At 37.4% G+C, this 17,098-nt stretch overlaps 1 protein-coding gene across 1 annotated transcript in view; it reads left to right on the plus strand.

Moving 5' to 3' along the window:
- Positions 1-16,551, plus strand: part of BAZ2B (bromodomain adjacent to zinc finger domain 2B) — a 157,387-nt gene extending 140,836 nt beyond the window's left edge. Inside the window, 4 exon segments of the mRNA XM_014584318.2 lie at positions 4,959-5,105; positions 11,596-11,858; positions 12,101-12,244; positions 15,380-16,551. Of these exon segments, the coding sequence (XP_014439804.1) occupies positions 4,959-5,105; positions 11,596-11,858; positions 12,101-12,244; positions 15,380-15,533 (708 nt within the window). The 3' untranslated portion in view covers positions 15,534-16,551.
- The last annotated feature ends 547 nt before the right edge of the window (positions 16,552-17,098 follow it).

A 17,098-nucleotide genomic window follows, 5' to 3' on the forward strand; every position in this document is an offset into this window, starting at 1 on the left:
ACCTGCTGTATAACTGCACTCCTAAAATGTCTTTTTCAAAATCAGTTTTCATTTTTCTAACCCAAAGAAGTACTTAAATAAGTAAAAAATTAAGCAGAGAGCTCTCTATCTTGAGCACTTATATCAGGTATTTGGTAGATGTGATGGACATAAAGAGTGTATCGTTTAGTCTTTCCACTAATCGTGAGAACTGGTTGTAACCTCTGCTTTATGCCAGGCACCACAATGCTGTATATTCAAAGTAAGAGCTGTAGTTCATGCATTTCCAAAGATATTATTTGAAATCATGTATATGTTTCCTCTTGCCCCTTTTACATGTATTTATTACATCTTGACTTTTATAAATCACTTTAATTCTTACTTTTGAATTACAAACTAGCTTTAAAATTCAGAGATTTGGAATTTGTTTTATAATAGGTAAGGATGAAATCCCTTACTTAAAATAGTTATTCCTCAAGGAAAAGAAGTGATCCTTAAATGATTTAGCATTTTTTTCCTTCATTTTTAGCTCTGTGCTCAGACTGCTCAAGGCCTTATTCATTCTGTGTATTATAAATATATTTGGTTTTTTTTTCCTGTGGTTGTCACTTCTTCCTAAAATGTCTATAAAATGATGAATCTGCAGTTTCAATAGTATGTTCAAATTTAAGTCTTTCTCTATTCAGATTAGAATTAATATAAGTTTTAAGACATTGTTCAGTTCATCTGTTAGCATTTTTACTAGAACTTTTTTTTCTTATAAAAGTTACAAACACCAGTTTTAAAGTCACCTTGGACAAATACATTTGGTGAAATATATAACGAACAAAAAAGAATGAGTTTCTACATCAAAGTGAAATTTGTATAGTTAGAGATGTGTTTTTTTTAATTATTTATTTTATTTTATTTATTCATTCATTTCTTTTAATTTGACCAGAGAGAGAGAGAGATACACAGAGAGAGAGAGAGAAGGAAAGTGAGAAAGCAAGCCACCAGATCAGGTATTTGAACCACGGTCGGCCATGTGGGAGTGCCCAGAGCCTTAACCACCACACCGCCTGCTAGTCCCCAGAGGTGTGTTTTGTTTTGTTTTGTTTTGTTTTGGAGAGGTTTTCGCTACAGGGCGCGTGCGCCACCCAGACAGACAGAGAGAGACATAAAGACAGAAAGCGAGAAATCACCCCCTGGGGGGATGGTCACGCCGCAATCCCTTCTCCTCCATTCTCCTCTTGGTATCTTGGGCACGCACGCACACGCGCCAGGCATGAGTTTTAAGCCACCGGGTCCGGGACGCGAACCGCGGTCGACGACGTGGGAATCCAGCGACATAGCCATTACGCTAACTGCTGGTTCCCAGGTGTGTTTTTTTAATTGCCAGAGAGCAGGTGTGTTCATGAGAGACAGAGGACATGTACACACAAGTGCAAGAACAAACAAGCACCCACCCCCCAGGGTGACCACTCTGCCATCTTCTTTCCTCCATCTCTCTATCCCACAAGGATTCTGGATATGAGCACACACATGCACGGCATGTTTTTCAAGCCACTGGGGCCATAACTTGATGTTGGCAGCATGGGATCCAGCTCCCTCTACTGGGAGCACTTAATCACTGTGCTATTGTCGGCTCCAGTTAGTTTTCCCATCTGCACCGAAATAACCAACATGGTGTGGTCCGTTTGGTTCAAAAGTTATACCCAGAAACCCCAAATATATATACCAAAACCTGCTTTTATATTAATACACTTATTTTCTGCACTCTAAATCTTTATTTTAGTTTTTGCAAAGTCATTCACTTTTCCCATGTTAGTAATAAATATTCATCATTATTTAACTCCACTTCTCACAATCTTCTTTTTAAAAAATATTTAATACTACATTATTTGCTATGAAATATCCTTGAAAAGAGGGTAAACATTCATATTCCTAGATTAACCAGCACTTGGTAACCTTTAATGAGAGATTTAACAATGCCAGCAATAATCCTCATAAGTTCTATCAAAATGTGAAAGTGCTCAATATCATTAGAAGTACTCTCTTGACTGAAGACCAAGCTTACCAGGAAAGCAGGAGCTGTCATAATTTGCCTCCAGATAATTCTTTCCCCACGGTATGTTTATGCTGTTAATGTTAAAACAGTATGCAACACCTACCATTTTTTTCTGTAGCATAGGAGTTAAAACCAAATATTGAGTCTGGGGCCAGCAGATGACATGGTAGTTAAGGCCTTGAATCCCACATGGCTGACTACGCTAGTTGAGTCCCAGACTTGGTGGCTTAATAAAGTCCTGAGAGGAGAATAGAACAGGGAATGCAGCATGGTCCCCCCCTCCCCCGGGATGATTTCTCACTTTCCTTCTCTATGTCTCTCTGGTTAGCATGTGTGCCCTCTGGAAAGAAAATGAATCTTAAAACAAACACACACAAATATTAGGCCCAGTGTGGCTGCATGCACTGCTAAGACACTGTGCTCTGCAGGGAGTGGTCCACATTGGGCAGGGGGACACTTGTTTGATTCCTAATCTATCCCAAAGACTGGGCACAGTGGCAGGTATCTGTGATCCCAGCAACTCAGGGAGGCTAAGGCAGGAAAATGACAACCCAGTCTAAAGAAAAAGAAGAAGAAGAAGAATCCCTCACCCAGTATTAACACATTTGTTCTAACACATTGGGAACTATTTTTGTGATTTATTAAAGAAAGTATTTTAAGTGTGACATCTATCACCTTTTTTAAAGTATCAAAAAAAACATTACTGATTTTTCATATTACCAGATGGTGGGTGTACTCACCAGAGATAGAGAGAGCAAGAAAAGGAGAAAGCACCCCTCAGTAGGACATAGTCATGCCATAATTCTTTTTCTTTGTCTTCCCTCCCATTAGGATTTTGGGCATCCAACATGTTACTCAAGCCACGAGAGCTGGAACTCCACCCATGGTCAGCCATGTGAAATCCAGCTCCCTTAACCACTGCACTATGGCTCTGGCCCACAATAACTATTTTTAAATCATAAATGTGAGATGTAAGATAGACTGCACTGTTTTTTAGTTATTTATTGTAAAAAAAAAAAAAGTGGATTTACTTATAATCATGAATCTGATTTTTACATCTTTTTATAGGGATTTAAATATAAACTTCCAAAAGTTATATCTCCATGAATGTTTTTTAAGTAAAAAAAGTTTAAGAGATGTTTTTGCTATAGGGCACATGTGCTCACCAGAGAGACAGAAAGCAAGAAATCAACCCCCAGAGGAGATGGTCATGCTGCAAACTCTTCTTCATTCTCTTGGGATCTTGGGCACCCATGCACACATGGCTGGAATGAGTTTTAAGCTGCCGGGTCCAGAATTCACACTGTGGTTGGCCATGTGGGAGTCCATCAACTTAGCTATTATGCCATCTGCTGGTCCCTTTAAAAATAAAATTTTTAAAGATGTAACTCAAATTTGGAGAAATAACACCAACTTAACGTATTTAGTGATGTGGTACTAGGAAAGGTCATAAAATAGATACTTATTGAAATGTTAAACTCTGGGACCAGCAGTTGATGTAACGGCTATGTCGCTTGTCTCCCATGTAGTCGACCGCAAACGTGTGTGCGTGCCCAAGATCCCGGGAGGAGAACGAAGGAGAAGGGATTATGGCGTGGCCATCCTCCCTGGGGGGTGATTTCTCGCTTTCTATCTCTCTGTCTCTCTCTGTCTTTCTGGCGAGCGCATGCTCCCTATAGCAAAAACCTCTCCCAAAAACAAAAACAAAACTCTGCTGCTTTTACTCTAATATATATGCCAATTTTCATATTACATATTTTATAGATAGATAGGTAGGTAGGTAGGTAGACTCATTAACTTGAATAGTGTGTATCTTCTATATTGGTAAAAAATTTAAAAACTGTCATTGATATACTTACTGAGTTATATTGAGACATACTAAAGTTGAGCTATAATGTACTGAAAATTAAGCAAACAGTTTAAACAGTTAAGCTATTTTGTTTTTTAAGAGTATATAAATGCCTAACTTTACTTTAGATGATTTCTAGTTTAAATGTCTTCATTTTTTATAATGTTGATCATAGGACATTTTCTTCTGTGACAGAATATGAACTTAATGTCAAAAAACAATGTTAATGTTTACCATCTTTAAAAACCATCTTGGGTTTTTATTTCTCTGACTTTTCTTCTTTCCCATTGTGAAAGTTGTTATACAGAACATGTATGCATGGGGGAAAAAAATCTTCTCTTTGTAGATTTTAAGTTTTTAATTATATTAGAAATTTTTCTATACGGAAGAAATAATTTTTTGTTCTAGAAAATAAACCATGACCTGTAAAATTCTTTAATTTATTGTACCTATTTCTTTCCTTAAAAATCGTTTTGTAAGATCTATTCTCTGACCTATGACACATTTTGACTTGGGTTGGCTTGTAAAGTTTTCTGGTTTGGACATATTTTTCAATTAATCACAAACTTCAGGTGGATAATTTAGTCAAAACCTGTTTTTTTTTTAATTATATAATCCTGATGTTAATACAAGTCTCCTAATTTTTACCTTAAAAATTACTGTAACTCTTATTTCTTTCTCAGGTATCATAAGGATACTAAGATAAGCAAAAGATGAAATACATTTAAAGAAAAAATATGCCATGTATTAAAGCTATTCATTGCTTTATGTGCTCTAATGTCATGTTAAGTATTTCATATGTTAATGTGTACATGCTTTCGAAGTGTGTGCAGGCATTCGGCCCCTAGCTTTGTTCTTTGCAGTGTACCTGAAATGTGCATTTGCCCCGACAGAACTGCTCCCCTCGTCATGTGGTCCATATCTGTGTAATGAGAGATACATAGATGTGTATGGCTACTGTACATGTGTCAGCAAGCGGAATGTTCACTCTAATACACGCTAAGAATTCTGGTGTGTTTAACATCCCAGTAACTATTCTTTATACCAGAGGGTTAATTTTAAATGATTTTTCATGTATTATAGTACTGCCAAATCTGTCGAAAGGGAGATAACGAAGAACTGCTTCTCCTTTGTGATGGCTGTGACAAAGGCTGTCATACATACTGCCACAGACCCAAGATTACAACCATACCGGATGGGGACTGGTTTTGTCCAGCTTGCATTGCTAAGGTAAGACAGAGGTATGGCTAACCTTTTTAACTGCCATGTCAAATTTGAGAATTTAATGGGTATTTTCTTGGTACATGATTCACATACCATAAAATTTACCTTTTTAACAATTCAGTGGTTGTTAGTGTATTCAGAGTTGTATAACCATCACTATTCTCTAATTCCAGATAACTCTTCATAACCTCCAAAAGAAACCGTGTACCCATTAGCAGTTACTGTCCATTTTTCTTTTCTCTACAGCCTGTGGCAACCACTAACCTACATTTTTGCTCTGTTGTGCCCATTAATACAAATTGAATCATGGACTATGTGGCCTTTTGTATCTGGCTTCTTCCACTTAGCATATTTTCAATCTTCATTTCCTATCACATTTTAGTGCTTCCTTTATTAAAATATTTATGTAATTTTATTTGTGTGTGTTTGTGTGTGTGTGTGTGTGTGTGTGTGTGTTTTGTTTTGTTTTCCCGAGACAAAGAGTGAGAAAGGGTAAGTGGGAAAGCAAGCTACTAGCCATGTGGGAGTCCAGCTCCTTAACCACCACACCGCCTGCCAGCCCTAGTGCTTCCTTTTTCAGCCAGTAGTCCTTCATGTGGATATGCCACATTTTGTGTATTTATTCATCAACTGATAGGTATCTGCCTTGTTTCCACTTTCTGGCTACTATAAATCTACAAGGAACATTCATGAATAAGTTTTTGTATGAATGCATTTATGTATGTATGTATGTTTTTTGCCATGGGGGTACATGCGCTCACGGAGAGAGAAAGACAGTGGGAGAGAAAATGAGAAATCACCCTTTGAGGGGATGGCTACACCATAATCCCTTCTCCTCCATTCTTCTTTCCTTTCAGGATTTTGGGCATGTATGCATGCACGCACCCCTGGTGTGATTTTTCAAGCCACCAGTCCAGGGACTTGAACTATGGTCTGCCATGTGGGAATCTAGTACCTTAAAAACCATACCACCTGCTGGACCAAAATGCAAGTTTTTAGTTGTCTTGGATATATACCTAGGAGTAGAATTGCTAGATCATATCATAATAAGCATTTTTATTTTAAGTCATTTTCCAGTCATACTTTAAATAGAAATCCATGAATTGTCATACTAGTTAAGAGGAAGGTGATATAATAAAATAGGAAGAAGTGGGGTTTGGAATTACAGAGTAAGGAACAAGAAGTATAAAATAATCAGTATATATTTGAAGGCAGGTCTGCCTACTTTTCTCTACCTTAGTCACTCCCTCCCACATTTAATCTCTTGACCTATTCATTACCGCAACTACCACCTCCCCATAAACTCAATTCTAAACGTCCATCTGCCCACTACTTCCTTTCTTTCCAATCCTCTCCCTCTAGCACTCCCAACCATCTTTTTTTTTTCTTTTTTGAGAGGTTTTCGCTATAGGGCACGTGCGCTCGCCAGACATAGAGAGACATAGAGACAGAAAGTGAGAAATCACCCCCCAGGGGGGATGGCCACGCCGCAATCCCTTCTCCTCCATTCTCCTCTCGGGATCTTGGGCACGTATGCACACGCACCCGGCGTGAGTTTTAAGCCACTGGGTCCGGGACACGAACCGCGGTCAACTACATGGGAGTCCAGCGACATAGCCATTACGCTAACTGCTGGTTCCCCCAACCATCTTTTGATCACACCAAGGTCGCCAATTCATTTTTCGTAAGACCTTTTCACTGTACTTGCTCCTTCCTGTCTTCTCTTCCCTCCTAAGCTATCTTATGATGTGTCAGTATCCCATTTTCCTAATCACTGCATTCACTTTTAGGTCCTTTGTCTGTCTGTCTGTCTGTCTCTCTCTCTCTCTCTCGATAAAACCATCATACTGGTTCATCTTATTCTCTGTCCTCTCCTAGAATCAATACCTTTGTGTCTGAGTTTGATTGTGGAAAATACCCAGCCCTTTCAAGGCATTGAGAAGGGCCTGATGATTATCTAATAATGTGTCTCCAACACTGTCTCCTCCATCCTCATACTCAATTAATGATCTTAACTCATCCCACTGAAAAAATGGAAGCCATCCAAAGAAGACATTACAAGATCTAGCCATTGCATCTACTGGTCTCATCTTCTCTCCGGTGGCTGTGAACTGCTAATTCTCCTAAGCAGTCCCCCACTTGTGCTTCAGATCCCATCCCTTCTTACCTCCTTAAGAACATCCTACAGCAGCTCTCCCTTCTGTATCCCCAGTTTCTCTCTCTCCTGGGTTCCTCTCATTGGCCTACAGACATGTTACTATTTTTCCCATTTTAAGAAAACTAAGCAAAAAAAACCTTTTTCTGATCTCACATCTCCTTTCACCTATTTCCTCCACTTATCTTCTTCCCTTTACAGAAAAATCTTGGAACTTTCCTTTTCTGATCTCTTTAATTTGTCTCCTACGACTTGCTCTTGAACTCACTCTAGTCAGATTTTCACCTCCTCCACAGTTTCTCTGAAATTGCTTTCATCATGGCCACAAACAACTTCCACATTGCTCAGTCTCGTCAACAGTGCTTAGGCCTCATCTGACCTATCAGTTACCTAGAGTTGAACACTCCCACCTCCCAGAACACTACGTTTTCATTTGGTTTCTTGGATATCACACTCGCCTGATTTCCTTCCTGCCCTTGCTCCTTCTCAGTCTCCCTTGCTGATTTTTCCTTTGTTCATCTGTAAACATTGGAGTGCTTTCTTAGCTTTAGGGGAAATTGGGGTAGCATCTGCTTTGGGGACTTATGGAGGATCAAATCAGGTCATGTACATATGGAAGTTTTTGTAATTTTAAGAGTTCTTTGAAATGCTTATATTAATATTTTATGATATTTTGGACCATATTTTACAAAATAGCAAGGTTCCATGTGGCATCATATTCACTAATTATTGCTCTTTGATTTCCCACTACTTGATTATAGTTGTCATACACAATTCGTGTAGTTTGACAGTGATATTCACTCATCATACATGAATTATCTTTTAGTTCATAACTGTGAGGTTACTGAAGGTTTCTTATGAATTACTAAAAGGTAAAATGTTTTAAGTCCTGGGGTTATGACATGGTAGGCCATTGAATATTTTCTTTTCAGTAAATGTGCTTAATTAGAGAAATGTAGCGGTCTAGCAGTCAAGGGGTGGACTTAGAAGCATAAGACCTCTGATCTTATCCAAGATCTTCTAAGTAAATGCAGCTTTCTAAATCTCTGCTTGGTTTTTTGCTTTAAGTGTACCGAACTGATGTTATATTTCTTACATTAAAATAATACATATCCTAAACTCTTGATTTTGATATATAAGGAAAAGTTAAGGTCTTTAAACTATCTTTCCGGTTAATTCATGGTTATTTCCAAATAATTTATATTACATATCTTGCTCTCAAATGGCTATTTCTGCATACATCACCACGACGAACTATTTTTACTTTTTGTTTGTGTATATGTAGATAATCACAGGATCAAAATACATGTGGACACATACACGCCCCACTCTCACATACTGGAGGGTAAAAGCTCCAGTATCTGTGAAAGCCACGCAAATAGACTGAGAGAGCTCACTGGACCCGTAGCGGGCAGTCGGGCAACCTAGAGAGGCAGGCCTCCATTTCAGTGTGATGTCCTCCCTCAGCTCCAGCCAGCGAGTGGCCTGGAGAATGTGAGCCCTAGTGTTCCAGGATCTTACAGTGTTTTAAGAGAACTCTAACTTACAGATTTGTATGTATATCTTCCCAAATATTAAATATATGAAACGAACTCAGAATTTTTACAAACATCATATTAGCTAAATAGCACATTCAGTGTGCTGTGCTGTGGACAGCCTGTGAGCTATCAGTTCATAATTTATCTCTCTCTCTTTTGAAAAAATTTTTGCTAACAGATGCCTGCATTTGCCAGAGAAACAGAGGGAGAGAGAAAGTGAGAAAGCAGCCCCCGGGGGGAGGGTGTTCTGCTGCACTCCCTTCTCTTTCATTCTCCTATCAGGATTTTGGGCACACATGCATATGTGCCCAGCATATTTCTCAAGCTATCATGTCTAGGACTTGAACTATGCAGTCAGCCATGTGGGTTCCAAGCACCCCAACTATCATACCACCAGCTGGCCCCACAGTTTCTCATATATAAATATGCAAATGTGACATTAATTACACATACCTTTGTACATGTAATTTGGTAAGTTCTGCATAAGACCCACTAAAATTCCTCTTTAAATTTGTGCTCTAACAAGAAGGGCATATCTGTGCAAGAAAAAAAATAATCACATATAACAGACTAACATATAAAAGCTTGCTTTTAAGATATATGTATGTTCACTGTCTAGTGAGACATAGTTAGGTAAGCATCATTTATTGAAGAAATAGAAAAATTCTGTGATTTCAATTTCATATTCCCTTATCGTATTCATCTGTTACAAAATGATCCCAAGTAATATTATTTCAAAGAGAAACTAAATTTGGCCCATTCATGCAATTTTTAAAAATAAGGTAACTATTCAACCTAACTTAATTTAATCTTCATTAAATGAACGTTTTCATTATATTAATCATTCTCTCTGTTTTAAATGATTTCAGAGTGCAAAAAGCTTAGTGTAATAAGAAAACCCTAAACAATCAGATTTTAGTGATTAAACTAAATGGAGAAAACATGTAGCAAAACATTTTAGTTATTCCAGATAGTGACAAAGATAGTGATTCTTTGGTATGGTATGGGAGAATGTTGGATTTATGGTTTGCCTTATTATTTTAGTCAATTAAAATATCTCCTTAACTGTACTTTTAACCTGCAGTAGAGAATAATTTTAATTGACTGATTAAGAGCACTTTAAAGTAATAGTGCTGGGAGGGATCATGAAATCTTCAAAGATACTGCCATAAAATTTTCCAAAGAAATATTTTCAGCCAAATTCATTTTAAGAATATAGCCAACCGGGACCAGCAGTTGGCATAATGGCTATGTTCGCTGGACTCCCACATAGTCAACCACAGTTCAAGTCCCGGACCCGGTGGCTTAAACTCATGCCAGGCACATGTGCGTGCATGCCCAAGATCCCAAGAGGAGAATGGAGAAGAAGAGATTGCGAGGTGGGGGGGATGATTTCTTGCTTTCTGTCTCTCTGTCTCTCTCTGTCTTTCTGGCAAGCGCACGTGCTCTATAGCAAAAACCTGTCCAAAGAAAAGGAGTACAGCCAACCTCCAGTTATTGCTGAAGGTTGTGACTGGGCTGGTATGTGACTGCCGTCTAGGGTTTCTAGGGTTTCTTCATAGTCTGGAAAGTTGGGCCTGCACTATTTTGGGGATTCAGACCAAACCATATATTACCAGTGACTTTACTTAAATCTTTTTGATGATTATTATTTATTGTAGCTTTTACTCTCAAAAGACAGAGCTATTTCCCTATTCCTAAAATCAGGGTGGGGAGCTCATTAGTGCATCAGTGTGTTTGCTTACAGTTTATGGTTAGATCGTATGAGGCCACTCAGATTTTTTTTCCATGTAATTATAGAGCTGGAATGACTTTAGGAAATGTGGGACTTGTCTTTCTTATTTCACAGATGAGAAAACAGGACCTTATAGATATTTTCACCCAGAGTTCCATCTTTTATATCATTCTTTTCTATATCGTTTTCCTCAAAAATAGACACCTTTCTCTCCCCATCTTTCACCACTACTTTGTTCACATGTAGGAACTTCAAGTTTGTGTTTTGGCTGACCTTTTTATTACCTCTTCAAATTTCTTATTAATAAAATCTATATGTTTTATTTTCACTTTTGTTCATAATTTTAGTGTGCTATGAAAGAGAGGATTTTTTTGGTATCTCTAAACGTATTCAGCTAGTGACCAAGACTGAAGGAATACTGCTATTAAGTTAGGTAGTACCAAAGATAGATTACCATGATATCAGCAAATTCAAATTTTAAAAATTCTTATGATGAATATACTTCTGATGCTTTATTAGATTTTTTTTTCTTTTTTGGAGAGGTTTTCACTATAGGGCGCATGCACTCACCAGACAGAGAGAGACATAGAGACAAAAAGCAAGAAATCACCCCCCAGGGGGTATGGTCACGCCACAATCCCTTCTCCTCCAGTCTCCTCTTGGGATCTTGGGCACGCATGCACATGCACCTGGCATGAGTTTAAGACACCAGGTCCAGGACTTGAACTGTGGTCAACTACATGGGAGTCCAGCGACAGCCATTATGCTAACTGCTGGTCCCCCCTACATGAGTTTTAATCTGCTGGGTCTAGGACTTAAACCATGGTTGACTACATGAGAGTTCAACAATGTAACCATTATGCCATCTGCTGGTCCCAGATTTTACCCTTCTATTATTGGAAAACAAGTTCACAGATTTTTTTTTTTTCTTTAGAGTGATAATAGAATCATCCATTTTCTAGATCAGAGTTAATATTCTTGTTTGTCCTGTCATATTTCTATAATCTAAAATAATAGAAGGTCTGTAGAATTATTTTCTTACACCTCATTCAATTTTTTTAATTAAAGGCAAGTGGTCAAACTCTAAAAATCAAAAAAATTCATGTCAAAGGAAAAAAGACTGAGTCAAAGAAAGGCAAGAAAGTAACTTTGGCAGGTGATACTGAAGATGAAGATTCTGCATCTACAAGTAGCTCACTAAAAAGAGGAAACAAAGACCTCAAAAAAAGAAAAATAGATGAAAACACGTCTGTGAACTTGGCAAAACAAGAAAGTTTTACTTCTGTTAAGAAACCTAAAAGAGATGACTCCAAGGACCTAGCTCTTTGCAGGTATTATTTCAGGTTTCATGTACTGTGTATTTATATTACAAGCTACTTTCTGAGAATTTGTATAAACAGAAAACTGTAAAGTATAACTACAAGTGAATGTATAAGAAATGTTTTCTTTGTCTTTTTTAATAAATTAATTTGTGTTGAGCTTTTACATGAAGTATTGTGATAGAAAGCAAATATTTTTATAAAATAGATAATTCTGAAGTCTAGATACTCATTTTTAACATTATTTTCTTTAGTATGATCCTGACTGAAATGGAAACTCATGAAGATGCATGGCCTTTTTTACTTCCTGTAAACTTGAAACTTGTTCCTGGTTATAAAAAAGTTATTAAGAAGCCTATGGATTTTTCTACAATTAGGGAGAAACTAAGTAGTGGACAGTAAGTAAATCATTTCAGTTCAGTAAATATTTATAGACTACCTGATATGTCCTGGGTACTTTTCTAGTAAGCCAAAGATGTATTACTTAACAGCAAAGTCACAGCCTTGCCTTAGAGAGGGAGGGGCATAAGTGTGTGTGTATTTGGTTGGGGTGGTATAGTATGAAGACAAGTCAATCAAAAATACTTAATAACTGGGGGCAGCAGGTAGTATGGGATTAAAGCACTGGACTACCATATGGCCGACTGAGACCCGGTGGCTTAAAAATCATGCCAAGTGTGAGTACATGTGTGCTCAAAATCCCAATAGGATACTGGAGGAAAACGGATTGTGGCATGGCCATCCTCCATGAGGGGTGATTTCTCACTTTCCCTCTCTCTGTCTCTCTGTCTCTGTCTGTCCGGCAAGCACACACATCCTATGGCAAAACATAAAACAAAAACAAAAAGAAAAAAAAAACCACCAGTATTTATTAACTTAAAAAGCAGTGCAATAAACCTGATTTTGATATTGGAAGAGCAAGAAACCCAGATAGGGTGTAAGAAAAAGTATTGGGAAACCTCCCAAAGTGATATGTAAGCTGGAGTTATCATTTTGCATCAGTGGAATATTGACATCACTTCATGTGGATATAACAAAAATTGACTCTATTTGCAGACTTTTATAATATAGAAATAGAAGGTCATTGGAAAAATGTTAAAACTAAAAGTTTTATTATGAGTTGTTGGAAAATACTAAACATGTTTGTAATGTGGAAGAAAACTGTTATTTCTCTTTACTGTATTCTCTTTGCTATACTATTTTAAGAGTAAAGTAACTTTTTCACGTAATTAATGATCTTTGTTAGACTACCTCAAACTCCTGCCAGAGTAGCAGCTCTTAGATAACATAATTCAGTTGGTTCTGGACAGTGGCCCACTTTGGAGCCACAGGAACAAGGTCGGCATGTGCAGAAAATGGCTCTCCACGTGGGAAGGGAATGGCCAGCACTGTCTAGCTGGCGCCTCTTTTCCACTCTCTGTCTGTCCTCCCACACACCTGTAGTTTAACATAGCCTTCCCTACCAGAGGAAGATTACCTTAACCACCGCCCATGACACCAGGCAGTCAACAATATGGAGGCAGAAGGAGCTTCACACTGAAAGAATATATTTTAATTATATTACTATTTTTGTCGTGATTATACAGTATATTATTCAGTTCTTCCTCAACATTTCTTGTGCTCCATGATTTGTATTCAGTTTAGAAGGGTTGATAATGGGGCTTAAAATAATCAGTGTCTCTCACATGTACCACATGATTTGCCAAACTGACCAAATGACTGTTTCCTTGTAGGCTGAAATGTCAATCTTTCAAAAGATTATGTCTATTTCTATTTTTTTCTTTTTAAAATTATAAATAGAACCTGCTCAAATTCAGGAAACTTTTAAAACTACTAAAATTATAGATCCCGACATGAACCAAACAGCAAAAGCTGTAGTCTAAAGATAGACTCATTCTTTAGCTTTTGTATCTATCAAAATAGTCAGATGTCTAGGTGGGCAGCACCGTTGAATTTATCATTAAATGACAAGGACAGACTTACTGATGAAGACTTTACCATGGTTTAACCCTTAACTCTAATTTTCCTGATCCTCTATTTTCTGAATGGAGGATAAACCTAAACCTCAAAATCTCTCAAACAAATAAGCTTAGAAGTTAACACAAAATAACACAAAATGCTACAAAATTAGATCTTCTTTCTGAAAATGAGTCCTTTTTTTTCCCAAGAATTATTTATTCATTATTGAATTTGCTATAGGGCACATGCACTTACCAGAGGAAGAGATGGGGAAGGGAGAGTGGGAAAGCAACCCTTCAGGTCTTGGATTAGAACTGCTGTTGGCCATGTGAGAGTCCAACACCTTAACCACCTCGCTACCTGCTGGCCCCAAGAATGAGTATGTTGAATGGGGATGCCACCGTGGAGGAGGCCAAGAAAGGGAAGTAACTTGCATAGTCCTGTTTGTGATGCCAGCCATGTGGGATGCCACAATACTTCTTTATATTTTTAAGTTTACCCATTTTTTTTTCCATGAGAGAGAGAGACTGGCATCCCCAACAGAGTCCTTACTCAGTCCACCTCAGTCTCAGGCAGCCTGGCTCATGCTCAAGGAGGTCCCAGGATGCAAACCCACCACACTACCACCTGTCCTCCATTATGCTTCTTACGGAAAGGTAGTCCTGGGTCAGCTCCATGGCCTGGTGGTTAAGGGAGCTGGATCCCTTACGGCTGACTGCATAGTTCAAGTCCAAGACCCACTGGCTTGAAAAACAATACACAGGCCACATGTGTGTACATGTCCACATTCCCCAAAAGAGGGAGAGATGGAGGAGAAGGTTTTGTAGCATGGCCATGGGGAGCTACTTTCCTCCTCACCCTCTCTCTCTGTGTCTCTGGTCAGCACATGTACCTCTGGCAAAAAAAAAAAATAATAATAATAATAATAATAAAGAAGGCAGTCCCTCATCACATTCTCTAGTAAACGGGTAGCACATGCTTTTTTTTTTTTTTTTCTTGTTTTAGTCCATCATACTCAATATGCAAAAGAGCATATTAGAAAAGATGAAAAATGAGAAATGAGGGAGAGCTAACTCAGAGCAGCATATCCTGACATGTATACAGCAGCAACCAGGGAAACGTGATAATCTAGTGCACAGGAAGCATTTCCATTATTTCTGCTGCAACTGAACATTTTGAATGCAGATAACTTGATACTGTAAGTGATGTTGTTGATCAGAATTAACAATCTAGGCAGGTGGAATGAGTTCTGTAATAGGATAATTGTGCAGGTCAAAGAGGACATGGAGTGTGGGGAAAATACTAGTTAGTTGCAGTATACCTTGATCATCATAGAAATCTTTTTTTTTTTTAATTTAACCTATCCTTAAATCTTATGTGGTCCAGAATATAGTGGAATGTTCTTAAATGTTCCATTTCTTACAGGTATTATATATTTTATGCCTGTTTAAATCAAGTTATCCTGATCTTTTTCTTTCAGTTTCACTTTTCATTTCACCTTCTATCAGCCCTTCATTTTCTTTGCAAAACAGTCATCTCATGTAAGCAATCTCTAACTGTGTGTTTTCTTTCAGGTATCCAAACCTTGAAACCTTTGCTCTAGATGTCAGGCTTGTTTTTGACAACTGTGAAACATTTAATGAAGATGATTCTGATATAGGCAGAGCTGGCCACAGTATGAGGAAGTATTTTGAAAAAAAATGGACAGATACTTTCAAAGTGAGCTGAAGTTACAATAATCTCTTTTATTTTTCCTTTTAAACAAGGACAAATGAGACCAGCAATGTGAACTGTATTTACATAAACGTGCAAGGCACATACATAATGACTTTTTTTTTTTCTTAAATAAGTATCAAAAAAAAGTATCAGAAGAATGATACCATTTTTAAAGGCTTCACTCCTACAACAACCAAGGCCCTCGGTTATTGGTTTGTGTGATTTATCAGCTAATTTAGGTAGAACAGGGAAGCACACCCAAAGAATTTTCAAAGGAAAGGGTGTTATAGTGCAATAGCAATTAAAATATATCAAATCGCACTGAATATTCAACACCAGAGCTCTAATGTGGGAAATGGTTCTCCTTTCCCTCTCAATAAATATCTATTTTTCATTTTTTTACTTTGTAGTTTATTTTTTAGTGAATGTATTTAATTTTATGAATTATTTATGATTAAACCACATCCAGAATCTTCGTTTTCTGTGAAAAGGAAGAACTAGAAAATTGCTTTAAATCTTGAAAATACAACAAGGAATGTTTTAAAATATAAAACAAAGCCAAGTTAAACTGTTTACACTGATGTGCTATAAAAGCACCAAAAATAAACTTTACTGTAGAGTTACAAGTACATTTATATATATATATGTTGCTGCATCACTTGTGTAGTTAAATTGTATTTCCAGACAGTGAAAAGAATTGACATGTATATACTGTTCATTATTGTTTATATTCAGTCTTGTTTTAAATATGTACTATGTGTATATATTGTTTGCAGACATTATTGTTTATGCCTTAGAAGGACGGTAGCATTTTATTTTAGTCGGGAGGTAATGATAGCTATCCAGCTTGTACAGTGATTATCCTCTACCAACACTGTGGCGTCTCCTTAATCTTGGTAGTGCCTGCCTTCGAAACAGGGTGTAGGGGATATTAGTTTTCCATTTTTCTATTTTGTTATATAATTTTAAGCCACCAGGGCCTAAATTAAAGTATAATCATTTGTATCCATGTGGAATAAAATTGTGACAATTTCCTACACACACAGTATTTTTTCATAGAAACATTTCCCTCCCATTTGCCTTGCCTCAGAAATAAATTTAAAAGACATTTGTAACCACTGTGTTTTATCTACTGTGTGTTGTGGTGGCCTGTTGGAGGCGAATAGATCAGAATTTTTTTTGTACCTATGTAAGAGTACTTGAAGTTTTATTTAAAATAAAATGTTGTGGAAAAGGTAGCATTCTTTTTTTTAGGAGTGTTATTTTTCACTATGTGTGGCACGGATACAATAAAAGACTTTTACAAACTAGATTTTTTTTTTTTAGTTTTTCTTAATGAACCTGAGAATAGATCCTTTCCAACAAGCCAGTTCACTTAAACTTGATTTTTGTAGAGTTCCCAAGGAGGGGCAGGTGGAGTGTGCTTCAGAGAGCATTGGGTTGGGTGGAGGAGGATGGTTTGAGAGGCTGAACATCTCGAGTCTCTGAGCGTCCCGAGTCCATAAACTTCTTTAGGACTCATTTTAAACATTTCTCTCTTCACATTTTCTTTTTGAAAATATCAGAGTACACTTTTA

The sequence above is a fragment of the Tupaia chinensis genome, unplaced genomic scaffold (genome assembly GCF_000334495.1).
Source record: "Tupaia chinensis unplaced genomic scaffold, TupChi_1.0 Scaffold146346_1, whole genome shotgun sequence".
Lineage (NCBI taxonomy): Eukaryota > Metazoa > Chordata > Mammalia > Scandentia > Tupaiidae > Tupaia > Tupaia belangeri.